This window comes from Psammomys obesus, unplaced genomic scaffold, assembly GCF_907164565.1.
Source record: "Psammomys obesus unplaced genomic scaffold, mPsaObe1.curated_primary_1811, whole genome shotgun sequence".
In the NCBI taxonomy this organism is placed as follows: Eukaryota; Metazoa; Chordata; class Mammalia; order Rodentia; family Muridae; genus Psammomys; species Psammomys obesus.
The window spans coordinates 11,251,217-11,264,527 of NW_026586550.1; the positions used below are offsets into that span (position 1 = coordinate 11,251,217).

The 13,311-nt window shown below is 48.1% G+C and overlaps 1 protein-coding gene across 1 annotated transcript in view; it reads left to right on the forward strand.

Annotated features, from left to right (window-relative positions):
- The window catches only part of Tbxas1 (thromboxane A synthase 1), a 155,460-nt gene that overhangs the window by 50,034 nt on the left and 92,115 nt on the right, over window positions 1-13,311 (forward strand). The window contains 1 exon segment of the mRNA XM_055602072.1: window positions 1,301-1,397. Within this exon segment, the coding sequence (XP_055458047.1) occupies window positions 1,301-1,397 (97 nt within the window).

A 13,311-nucleotide genomic window follows, 5' to 3' on the forward strand; every position in this document is an offset into this window, starting at 1 on the left:
GAATCCATTTGTTTCCAGACACTCTCCCAGCTCTGGGGTTCTGGAAACACACTGCCATACCCAGTTTTCTTTATATGAACACTGGGGATTTGAACTCAGGTCCTCACGCTTACATGACAGGAACTTTCCCGATAGGGCCACCTCACCAGCCCCTTTCTTCTTATTTTTGACTCTTATTTGATGAAGGGGAAAAAGAATTTCAAAAGGAACACCGCTTGAACTTAGGAAAGTCTGAGTTAGAATGCTGGTGAAAACCCAGCTGCTTTTTCAGTGAGGTTTCCCTTTTAAAATTTGACCCTCGCTGCTCTGCACAGGCTACACCGGCCAGCCTCTTACACCCAGGAAGGCGTCAGCCTCATTCACTGGACACGGGCCTGGCCCCGTGGCCCCATCATTATTCAGCTTTACTATGCACAGTTGGTTTCCATCGCAGACAGTGGTACCCAGGCAGGTGGGACCCTGACCCACCTAACAATGACTCCTGTGCCCACCCCACTTGTACCTCTCCCCCCATCCACCTACTTCCAACTCAGGCTCATTTTAGAAACTCAGTTTGGGAACCATCTCTGGGGGTTCTCCGTGCTATCATCCAGGCACTGAGTGACATCCCTCTGATGTCACTCCCATCCTGTTGCGTGCCAATTGCCATCCTGTTACTCCCATCAGACGAAAAGCCCCTTGGAGGCAGGGACTGGTTCTTAGGGCTTTGGGGCCCCTGTCCATTCGTACCGATAAACCACTTGTGTGGGGACTTCCTCTGGCCAGAGCTCACCAGCAGCAGGTGACTGCCGGAGACTGTCTCTGCTGAATGTCCCTGTGCAAAGTTCAGCCATTCTGAGGCAGGGTTAATCACCCTCATGTTCTCTCAAGCATCTGCTTATTTGCTCAGTTCGGGATTAGTATAAATGTTTTTGTTCTAAAACACCAACCTCTCACGTTTGGAAAACTCTGTCATTTCCCCTCCATCTCACTGTTGGATCTTGGGAGCCCTTGTTGCTGCATTGACATTTATCGACCTGTCTTTCCTGTCAGCCCATACGCCACCTGAGTCAGGGACTGGCTCTTCTCTAAATTTCCAGTTCGACGACAAGGTGGCAGTCTAAGTGTTGATGGGAAGAGCACTCTACCACAGATCTGCTATTGCTCACTATCGAGTCTGGGCCTTCCAGTCTCTGCATAGTTACTTCCCGCATGCTGTTCGCCCTCATTCTAAACCACTCTGAGTTCCTCCTTTGGGGGGGCAGTAGAAGAAAAGGGTAAAGGCACCACATTTTAAAGCAGTCTGTTCGGTCCTCCCTAGGTACTATCTTGGTCGTGGGATGCCCGTTGTTATTTCTGAGCCAGACGTGATCAAGCAGACGTTGGTCGAGAACTTCAGTAACTTTTCCAACAGAATGGTATGGAGTTTAAACTCTGCATGTAGATGGGAGTGGGGCCATGCTTGTGGTTGTGGAGGGGCGGCTTGTGATAGCTAACCTTGGTTGGCAGGCTGACACATAGGAAGAGGAAACCTCAGCAGAGGGATCGCCTCCATCAGACTGGCCTGTGGGCATGGGGGGGGGGGCATTTTCTGGATGGTTAGTTGATGTTGGATGCCCTAGACTGCTGTGGGCGGTTTCATCCCTAGACAGGTAGCCCTGGGCTATAAAGCGAGGTAGGTGGACATGGGCCTGGAAGCAAGCCAGTAAGCGACATTCCTCCATGATTTCTCCAGGTTCCTGCCTTGAGGACCTGTCTGACTCCCATTGACAGCGGAAGCTGTGAGGTGAAATAAACCCTTTCATCTCCAAACTGCCTTTGGCTGTGGTGTTTATCACAGCCACAGGGCATTAGTTATTGTTGCTGCTGTGATCAAACAGCATGTTCAAAAGCAGCTCCCAGAAGAAAGCTTTATTTTACCTTACAGTCCCAGAGCGAGCAGAGTCCTTCCTGGTGGGGAGGGCATGACAGCAAGCCACAGACGTGGTGGCCAGCTAAGGCAGCTGAGAGCCGGCATCTTCAAACGTAAGCATGAGCAGGGAAAAAGTAGGAAGTGAGGTGAGACTACGAACCCACTGATGTCCTTCCTCAAGTGAAACTTCACAAAGCTTCCAAACCTTTCCAAACAGCACCAGTGACTAGGGACCAAGTGCTCAAATAGCTGAGCCTCTGGGAAAAATTCTATTCGAACCACCACAAACAAGACTCAAGCTAAACAGGCTTCCGTGGAGCTGAGGTCTTAGAAGCTAGCTTCCCAGTAAGCACGGCGTTTTGAGAGATGCCCCGAACCACTACAAAGATTTACACCCAAGAAAACTAGAGCAAAAGAGAAAGTGGAGCTGGTAGAAAATGCGAAAGCCAAGAGAGATGGCTAAATCTGTGTTCAAAGTTAGAGGATCCACGGGGCACAGGCCACGTGGCTGAGAAATACCAAGCAAGGTTAATAAATGCCAGAGGGAGAGCAAACTTTGAGGGTCCGTGTGCATATCTTTCTCAGGAACCATGAAAGCTAAAGAGGAAAGATAAACAACACCCGCAGGGAAATTAGGCCCCAGGTGTTAACAGCAGGAGTCTATAGAGGACCCCTGTGCCAATTCAAGTCCCCAGCCCACTTTTCCTGCATTAATGAAAAAAATTCCAAATAGAAGAAATGGCAGTTGCTTGGTGCCACCCACATATTCCCAAGGTGAGGAGACAGAAGTTTCAGCAAAGCAGGTTACTGACCTTCATGTTGATGCTTAGAAAGAGTCTCAGGTGAATTAATAAGCACAGATTAAAAATGTGTGTGCGTGTGTGTGTATGTGTGTGTGTATGTGCACGTGCATGCACATAGAGTTCAGAGGTTAACCCCAGTGACTGTCTATTTTTGCTTCCACATTGTTTGAGACAGAAGAGGTTCTTGTCGTTTGCCGCTGTATACACCGAACTAGCTGGCTGTTAAACTTTTAGAAACTCTCCTGCCTCCACCTCCCACCTTGTAGAAACACTGGGACTGAAGACATGTGCTGCTGAACCTGACTTTACGGGGGTCTGTGGTTCCGAACACAGGTCCGAACACTTGCGCAGTAAGCGTTTTGGCCACTGAGTCATTGCCCTAGCCCAGACTTCTCTTACAGTTTTTGCAGGGTTGGCAGGTAACACACTCTTTTGTTGACTGTTTGGCACGCCGGTGCATGCCTGCGGTACACCAGGCACTGTGAGGATGCTAACTGAAAAGAGGAAGAGGACAGCAGCTCATCCATCCTCAGGTCCTGTGAAGGGAGCAGACCATGTGGGGAGGCTCGCACAGTAGGAGGTTCAGGGTCATCCAGGCTTCTGTGGAGAAACTTACTTAAAGCTGCGTGACGCTTGAGACGCAGCGTAAAATGCTAGGCCTCCTCCTGCATCCCCTACTGACTGAGCTGTCCAGAGTGGGCTTTTTGTTCCTCATGAGAATACATGGGGGGTGGACAGATTCGGCAGTTAAAAGCATTTGCTGAGTGGTGGCACATGCCTTTGATCTTGGCACTCACGAAAGCAGAGGCAAGAGGATCTCTGTAAGTTTGAGATTAGCCTGGTCTACAAAGTGAGTCCAGGACCGCCGAGGCTTGTCTGGAAAAGCGAACAAACAAACAAGCAAACAAAGGTACTTGCTACTCTTGCACAGGAGCTGGATTTGGTTTTCAGCACCCACATTTCAGTGCAGTTTCCTGTAATGCCAGTTCTGAGGGCTCTAACGCCATCTTCTGACCTCTGCCGTCACTGTCTCCATGCGGTACTAGACATACATGCAGACAAATACCCACACACATGAAACAAAAAAGAGTATATGAGATTGATACAGTGAGCCTGGTCCATTTCACAGACAAGGAGACTGAGGCCCACAAAGGCTGCATGGCCAGCCTAGTCCCAGGTGACCTTGAGGACTGGAAAGGAATGAGGCCACCTCCCACCTCGAGCCCAGCACTCTCTGTACTTCACCACCACCGCTGGTGTCTTGGGAGACACTTCTAGATATCAAAGTTCAACAGTGGTTGACCACTCACCCTAACTGGCAAACGTGCTCGTCGTCACTGGGCCCAGTTCCACACCCCGCATGCCACCCTGTGGCCTTCGAGCGGCTAAAGGAATCATGGGAGTTTAGTTGCTTCCTGCTGCCTTGAGTGTTTTCACTCTTTCACCCAAAGACCACTGGCAGGCTCTGCCCTGCTGGGCTGGGGTACAGCACGCTGTAATCCCAGCACTCATGGAGGCAGAGGCAGACGGATCTCTGTGCGTTCAAGGCCCACCTGGTCTATAAAAGGAGTCCAGGACAGCCACGACTACACAGAAAAACCCTGTCTCAAAACAACAACAACAAAACAAAAAACAACCAACCAACAAACCAAGCAAACAAAAGGACATATGTCAAAGAGCACAAACCACCAAGTCACACCCCAAGCAGGCAGCGAGGGCTCTGCAGGTTCCTGTAATGCTTCCTGGGGCTACCTGAGCCCCTGAAGGTGACTTGAGCATCAGAGCTGTGAGTCTGTATTTGACTTCTTGCCACACCGAAGACGCTGCTGGGCAGGAGACCTGAGAGCTGGCCCTGAGGTGCAGACAGACCCAAGGCACTTGTGCCAGCAGAGGCCACTAAAGGAAGCTACCCTCAGCGGCTGTCAGCTTTCCCACACACCATTTTTTCTGCCCTCTTTAATTTCCTCCTCACAAACTAGGTCCCAGGCCCCACCTTCTAGGCTATGGCTCAGAATGTCCTTCCTCTTGCATTCAATAAGGGTCAGCTTTTGAGGTCTTCCCTCGAGATGAAAGAGCATCCATAACTCAGAGACAGGTCACATGTTCCAACCTAATCTCTCCCCACTCTCCAACACAAGGTGTCCCTCCGGCCCTCCTGGTCTCTCGAATCTCTCCCTGTCTCCCAGCCTGCCCCTGGATCTCTGCACAGGCCGGTAACTCCTAAAATAAGAGGTGATAGGATGACAGGGCTTGCGCTTATGAGCAGTGTGTGGGGGAGTAAATCTAACTTCTTGAGGCCTCTTGCTCCTCCTTTGGAAACTGGGGGCATACGCTACCTCACTGGGCTGTTGTAAAGTTAGATGGACTCATCCATACAAGCCGTGGCCCTGAGAGTCAACACTTGCTTGATATCCGCTGGCTGCGTTCAATTCATCACCTCTTCTGCCCTGTGCAAAACCTAACTGTTCTTCAAGGCTCTCTTCTGATTCTGCCTCCTCCAGGAAGCCTTCCCTGCCTCCATCCACATTTCCCCTCCTCTGTGCTCTTATACTCTCATTAACCTGCAATCATTTGTCTCCATAAGTGACCCCATTGGGACATCTGGCTTTTGCCCTAACTCGGTGATTTATTTTTTCAAGCCTAAGGACGGTGTTTTCTATACCCCCTTTATACTTTATGGCCCAAACACATAACGACTGTCATGATTTGAGTGTGAAATGTCTCTCAATGGGCTCATGTGTTTGAATATTTGTTCCCCAGCTGAGGCTACTGTTTGGAAGGCTGTGGGAGTCTTCAGAAGAGTGGGGCCTAGATGGAGAAAATCGGCCCCTGGAAAGTAGGCCTTAGCGATTATGAGGCTGTCTGTCTCAGCTTCTGGCCTGCCAAGCAATGTATGAGCAAACAGCTTCGTGCTCCTGCCACGTTCATGAGCTGCTCTCATTGTCTCGATTATACCATCATGCTAGGCTTCATATTTACCACGAGGAAGAATGAGTCCATAAGAGTAAGTTACCTCATGTCAGGTATGTGGCCATGGCAACGGGAAAGGCGAGTTAATGCACTGTCTCTTCTAAATCCAAATGAAATATTCAACCATCCATAGGCTTGACCTTCTCCGCAGTATAAGCTGTGCCTGACCCTGGAGAGCCCACATCTACTTCCTAGCAAGGTCACTCACAAAGATCCATCATAGACCAGATCTCTAGGAAACCCTAGAGATAATTTTCCATCTGGGAGGACCCTGCTTATCTTCAGCTTTGTTTGTGGTCTTTAAACCAATTCCATATTCATGATAAAACAACCCTAGTGACTCAGTTTAAAAAAAAAAAAAAACAGTCATTAGAGCAGGATTTTCTCACAGGTTTTTGAAAGTCAAATTAAACCAGTTCTGTGGTTCCCTCTTTTCCATATGCTTATTTATCTGCTCAAAGAATTCAAGGAGATTAGCGAGGCGTGATTCCCCCCGCCGACACCATGCCGACTTCCCTTTAATAAGCCATGTTTACTTAAGTGTTCAGCTTTATTATACATTCGCTCGGTAAACATTAAACGCTTACTCCATGCAAGCGTCTACCAAGAGGTCCCTTGTGATACAGAAACACTTCTGCATATTAGTTTGATGCATTAAATGAAAAGGAACTTAAATAACACATAGCTTCATTTTCCACCGTCGAGAGTCTGTTCCTGCTCACACATCCCATTCTGAGTCATGTGGCTTCAAGGACGAGCTGGTGGAGAAGGGCTTCGTGAAGCTCTGGAATTTGATGTGAGCTGTGAGCATCTCACAAGGGACCCTCGGAGTTGAGGTGATACAACAGGGGACTCTAACACATATCAGTTCTGAGTAAATATTGAATCCAAAAATCGTTGAATGGAGTACTCTTTTTCAGCTGTGTGTGGAGCACACGCTTACAATTCCAGTACTCAGGAGACTGAAGTGAGAGAGTCATAAGTTCAAGGCCAGCCTGAGCCACACTGTCTCAAAAGAAGAGGTGATGGGGGAGGGGGAGGACACAATTTTTTTTTCGAACCCCAAAATGCTGGACTGAATAGACTACAAATGTTCAGACTCAGACCTTCCCTCAGATTTTAAGAGGCACGTCTTGCTTCCATCTTGCCCAAACCCCTCCCTCTACCTCTGTTGGCACTCCTGGTACTTCCTAAGAGGGCTGTTCTAGACGTTGACCACTGAGGCAACCATTTAACCCAAACCAACCTCCTTAGTACTGGGAGAACCTCGGTGGTCCCAGCAGCTTGGGACTGGGGAACTTTTCCTTAAATATTTGTAACTCCTTCTTGGTTATCATGTACTCAGTACACTTGAGGCTAGCCTGTTTTGTCTTTAGCATCTATGGAAACTGGAGCTGAGTCTACTTGGGTTGGCAGAAATGTCCACAACTAGTGGATGGATTTATTCTTGGGAAGGATGATGAGGGTTTTAGCCTGCATTTGGTTGGTCCAGTTGGACGGAGATATGAAGGAAATGTGTCCGATCATGTAACCTGCTGCCCAGGTGCTATGATTCTCACCCAAAATGGTAGCACCAAGAGGCTATGGCTGTAGGCAGGCTGCCTCCTGTCCTGGCAGCTTAGATTTGGAGTAGAGGAGGGAGGTGAAGCCATTAAATGCATGTGTGGAGGGGTGAGTACCAGCCCTCAGACCCTTATGAATAGCTCAGAGACCAACTCTATAGGGACAGGTTGGCTCACACCAGCCTCATCTAAAGCCACGTGATTGATTCAGTGAGTGATTTTGTCCTGGACCATGAACCCTGAGGGCCCTGGCTGGCCTAGATTTAGCCTCTCAAAGGACTGCCTCATCCACTCATCATGTGGCTGTGAGAATCTCAAGGATCAGTTACCATGAGACCACAACTTGGCCGCAGAGATGGTTAAAGTCAGGAGGCAAATTAGTCCCCGGAAGCGTTAGACCTCCACATCAAGGTCGCACACTGCTCAGAAAAGCTCAGAGGGCGGCACTCCTGAGAGCGCTAACGGCCCAGAAGGCTCTCTTCAGAGCCAACAGCAGGGAGGCCCACCTGTGCTGGGGCTGGGGGGTCCTGCGCTAGTCTCCACTAATCATAAAATCGTCTCCTTTTAACCTGCCTCTACCCCCTCAGCTGGCACTTTTCCACCCACAGGATTGAAAATCCACTCATCTGCTCCTGGTCCCCATGGGTCCCTGAAAGAAAGCAGCTAGGAAACAGGCCCTCAGGTTCCTGTGGTGAGAATGGCTGTCACATATGCCCTAAGGAAGCTCTTGTCACTTTGGCCAAGCCTGGAAAGTTTTTTTCCCCTCTCCGTCTTTCCTTTCCCTTCCTCCATTCATCTCTTCTTGTACATTCCCCCCTCCCCTGCCCCCGACACAGGGTTTCTCTGTGTAGCCTTGGCTGTCCTGAACTAGCTTTTGTAGACCAGGCTGGCCTTGAACTCACAGAGATCTGCCTGCCTCTGCCTCCCTGAGCACTGGGATTACAGGTGTGCGCCGCCCCACTCAGCTTGTACATTTCTTTAAAAAGGTCAACCCAGCCAGGCATAGTGGTGCACACCATGGATCCCAGCACTCAGGGGGGCAGAGACAGGTGGATATCTGAGTTCAAGGCCAGCTTGGTCTACAGAGTGAATAAGAAAGAAAATAATATAATCATAATCATAATCATAATAAAGAAAGGTCAACCCACACAAGAGGCCTACAGCTCTGAGCAAGGCAGTTCTTCCTGACAGCTCAAACCTCCAGAGAGGGCACCCCAAGTGAGGAGGGGCAGCCTCGCCTGTCTGGCTCCCTCTCTTCTGTGAGGCAGGCCTCTTTGTTTTCTGTGACTATTGGGCTGGAAGCTGCCTGTTCAGGCCGGGCTGCCCACTGGGCGTTCTGGCTGAGCTCATGCTAGGTGGTCTGCCCATTGCCTGTGGCTTCCCATCTCATCGCTCCACTCAGAAGCACAGCTGCTCCTGGAGACAGCTGGTAAACGGGGTCGCACTACACGGTGGGCTGCTTTAAACGTCGACATCTTCTTTCTAGAGCCTTCGTACCTGTGAGGCCTTGGGACGCAGGTATGGCCAGGGTTAAGTGGTACTGATTCGGATGCTCACGGTTTTCTTCACCTCACAACATTTCTTTCTAAGTTTCAAAATGTTGAAGTGATTTTATATTTGTGGTCTTACAAATTATTCCTTTTTACATTTATTTATTTGTGTGTGTGGAGGGGATGGGGGATGGGGGCCCCATAGTGCCATAGTGCACGTGCAGAGGTCAGAGAACAAATTTCAGGAGTTAGTTCTTTCCTTCCAACTCGGGAGTTGCAGGGACCGACTAAGGACATCAAGCTTGGCAACGGGTGCCTTTACCTGCTGAGCCATCTCACCACTCTTGTACTTTTTGTGATATTAGACTCTTGGTTCAGCAGGGAATCAAGTTTATTTAAAAAAAAATGAGTTAAACCTTATTTGTATAATTGTGCTTTCTTTCCCTGACCTTTATGGCGGTGGAAGCAGAAACCAGCATGTCAGCCAGGAGATAAATGTCTAGAATTTGGTGGGTGACGGGTAAATGAGCCCCAGCAGCAACTGCAGCCTCACCGTGGCTGTGTTCCTGAACAGTGCAATCGGCCTGGACTGTTTTCTTCCTCGCTGTGACAAAACACCTAGGAAAAGCAAGGATAAGAAGCAGAGAGTTCCTGTTCGCTCACAGTTCCAGGATGCAACATTCCCTCGTAGCAGGAGCGTCATGGTGGCAGGAGCTTGAGACAGCCACTCACGTCCTGTCTGACGGCACTTGGCTCTCATGTTTGAGACCTCATTCCGTATGGTGCTTTCCATATTTACAGTGGGTCTTCCCACTTCTATTAGCCCAGTGTAGAAACTCCCTTACAGCCACGCTCTGAGCCAAGCTCTAAGGTTTGCCTCCTACACAACTCTCGATCCTGTTAGGCTGACTGTCGGTGTTAACTGTTGAATAAGTCACTGTACAGCCAAGACTGACCCTCGTTCTTTCCGTCAACATTTCCACTTTTGTGCCACCCTCTTTTTTTTTTCTTTTCGTTCTTTATTATTATTTTTTTTATTAGTTACATTTTGTTAACTCTGTATCCCGGCTGTATCCTGCTCCCTCATTCCCTCCCAAGCCCTCCCTCCCTCCCTCATCTCCACCCTGCCCCTTTCCAAGTCCACTGACTCGGGAGGACCTCCTCCCCATTCATCTGATCCTGTTTTATCAGGTATCTTCAAGACTGGCTGCAAAGTCCTCCTCTGTGGCCTAACAGGACTGCTCCTCCCCTGGGGGGGGGGGGTGGAGAGGTCAAAGAGCCTGCCATTGAGTTCCTGTTAGAAATAGTTCTTGTTCCCTTTACTATTGGAAACCAATTGGTTACTGAGCCACCACGGGCTTCATCCGAGCAGAGGTTCTAGGTTATATCCATACATGGTCCTTGGTGGAGTGTCAGTCTCAGAAAAGACCCTGTGCCCAGATATATTTAGTCCTTGTGGAGCTCCTATCCTCTCCACATCATACTAACTCCCCTTCTTTCATATGATTCTCTGTACTCTGCCGAAGGTTTGGTTATGAATCTCAGTATCTGCTTTGATGCACTGCTAGGTAGAGTCTCTCAGGGGCCCTCTGCGGTAGGCTCCTGTCCTGTTACTTGTTTTCTCCTACGTCCAGTGCCCCTCCCATTTGTCTTTCTAATTGAGGATTGGTTATCTTACCCAGGGTCCTCTTTCTGTTTATCTTCTTTAGATGTATAGGTTTCATTATGTTTATCCTATCTTATAGGACTATATGAGTGAGTATATACCGTGTGTGTCTTTCTACTTCTGGGATAGCTCACTCAGAATGATCTTTTCTAGAGCCCACCATTTGCCTGCAAATTTCATGATTTCCTCATTTTTGATTGCTGAGTAGTATTCCATTGTGTAAAAGTACCACAATTTCTGTATCCATTCCTCCATTGATGGACATCTGGGTTGTTTCCAGGTTCTGGCTATTACGAATAAAGCTGCTACGAACATGGTTGTGCCAATGCTCTTGTTTTGTGCCACCTTCTTTCTAGCTGATGTTTCCCCTCTTCTTAACAGTTGCTTATCAGTGAGGTTTAAACTTTAAACTCATTTTTAGCTGTGTGACCTGTCAGTCTCTTGACCTCTCTGAGCCTCAGATTTTTCCTGTATGGATGGCCTTAGGCTGGCTGATTAGTAAAGTCTGGAACTTAGACAGGACACTCTGGAGTCCTACCACACCCCCCGTAACCATTCTTAGCTTCAAATGCAGGGACAAGTTCTCTCTCAGGTCCCTTAGGAAATGTTGTCCCAGGAAGGCCCAACAGGTGCTGTGCCAGGGACACCCTTGTCTCTCTCTGGTGCTGTTCTAGGAACTCAGGGGCTCTACAGAGAGCTGTTGAAAATTTCCCACAGGAAACAGGATTTGGCAAATCCCAGTCTCCCTTCCCGGGTCAGGAAGAACCTTTGCTGTGAGCTGTGGTGCCAATGGGAGGTCTAAGTGTGTGGTTGTCTGTCCCAAAGTATAAACCATACTTGGTTCAAGTCTTTGCACATATCCCAGTGACCACATAACAAAATAACCTCCAGCAGAAAAATTAGAATAATTGAAGGATTCTCAAACTTTGTTGACTAGAGTCCAGCGAAGGAACATGTCAGAGGTTTCACACAGCCAGGAGCAAAGAGACAGGCAAAGAGAGTTTCTTCACATGTGCGAGGTTGTATGGGAATCAGAAATGTTGGTGGCAGTGGCAATCATGGCGCACTATATCTTGCTGATATTCTGCAACCAAGTTGACACGCTTCACATTAAACCAGCAGCAATGCTCACACAGTGACCTCCTAAGTGACGTGGCATCCCTTGACGTCTATAACCTCCACCGATCGGCTTGCCTGCAACCCCTATCCTCCTGCTGCCTGTTCAGTGGCCACACCTTGAGTGAGGATACATAGTCACAGGATTACACCCTGTGAGAGCCTGTTGGCTCTCATTAGAGCCATAAGAGAAGAGAAGTCAGATACCTGACCTTCAAGGGAATGTGTGGGAGGTACCAGGAAGCCAGTGTGACCCAAGGTCAAGGAGACCAGCGGGGCCTAGTGAAAGATGAGCTGCCTATCACAACGCAGGTGACAGCAATGTAGTCAGTCAAAGGTGGCAACCTCAGTCATGTGTAGAAGATGGAAAATCTGAGTCAAAATTGTCCAGTGGCAGAGTGCTTATTTTAGGTCTAATCCATGGGGCGGGGGGAAACACCACTAAATTACAAGGGAATTAACTCGTAAATTGTGGTCCATGTCTGAAAATCATCATCGAGCTGGCGAGGTCTAATTTTAGCACACATCGCAGTGGGCGCTTCCTAAGACTGAGCAAGGCCCCTTTCAGGAAGGTGGGCCAGGCTTCCTCTCTCCCGCCAGTGATGGCCCAACAAGCTAACTGCTGATTAGGGCCTTTCCAATGAGAACTGCTATAGGTTATCCCACGCTTTAAATCCCAGCCTTCCACTTGTCTGTGCTGTTTCTCGTTTGGTGTTTACCCATCACTCAAGTCTGTACAAGTTTAAGGTATGTGGCAGTGTTTTATTATTTTTAGCGAACACAACTTTTATATCCAAGTCTTGATAATAAAATTCAAAGCATGCACTCACAGGACTGTTAGCCAGCTCAAGGTACAGAGCAGGCCCTGTGCTTGCGGGAGGGGCTCCCCTTATGCTTCTTTCCACTGTTGGCCTCCTTACCGCTCAGAGGTGACACTCTTCTGACATCTGTTGCCGCAGACTTGTGCTTCCCATTCTTGGATCTTATGTAAATGGGAAACTTACAGAACATATCAATTTGTCCTGACTAATTTTTTTTCTCAACGTGTCTGTAAGATTTATCCATAACTGGGTACTGAAATGAGTGCGATCTATCTTGTTTATTGTTGTATAGTTCTCTGATATAGACAAGATCATTTGTTCCTCTGTGGATAGACATGTAGAGTTGCTAGATTTTTTTTTCACTCTTCTAAGTGAAATTGTTAAGAGCGTGTCAAGGAAGTGCACTTAGGAACGTGTTCCGGGGATCAGAATTGCTGAGTCACTGGAGCAGGTGCATGCTTGGCTTTCTTACTTACCAGAGATGAGTTTTCACCTTGGTTGAGCCTGCTGATGCCTCTGCAGTCTGAGGCAGAGCTCTCCATCTTTCCCTCCTGTCCTTTACCCTTAGCTGTTTCCCTTGTTTTCTGGCTGGTAGTGACATATCGTTGCCATTTTAATTTGCATTTATCTAATGAATAATGATATTGAGTACTGTTTCATACACTCACCTGCCATTTGAATGTTCTCTTTTGTGCTTGCAAGGTCTTTGCCCATTTTTTAAAAAGTGGTTGACTTTTTTTTCCTGACCAAATCATATAAGGGATCTGAATCTTTTGTCAGATAAATACACTGGGGATATTTTCTCCGTATCTGTAGTTGTCTTGGTTTTTGATTAGTGTGTGTGTCCTTGTGTCTGTGTGCACAATTTGTGTGTGTGTGTGTGTGTTTATTTATGGATCCTGTTTTGTGCCACTGATTGATTTGTTTACCCACAGCTTCCTAAATACAATCATTACAATAAATTTGGAAAGTGGAAGAATAATTTCTCCTGA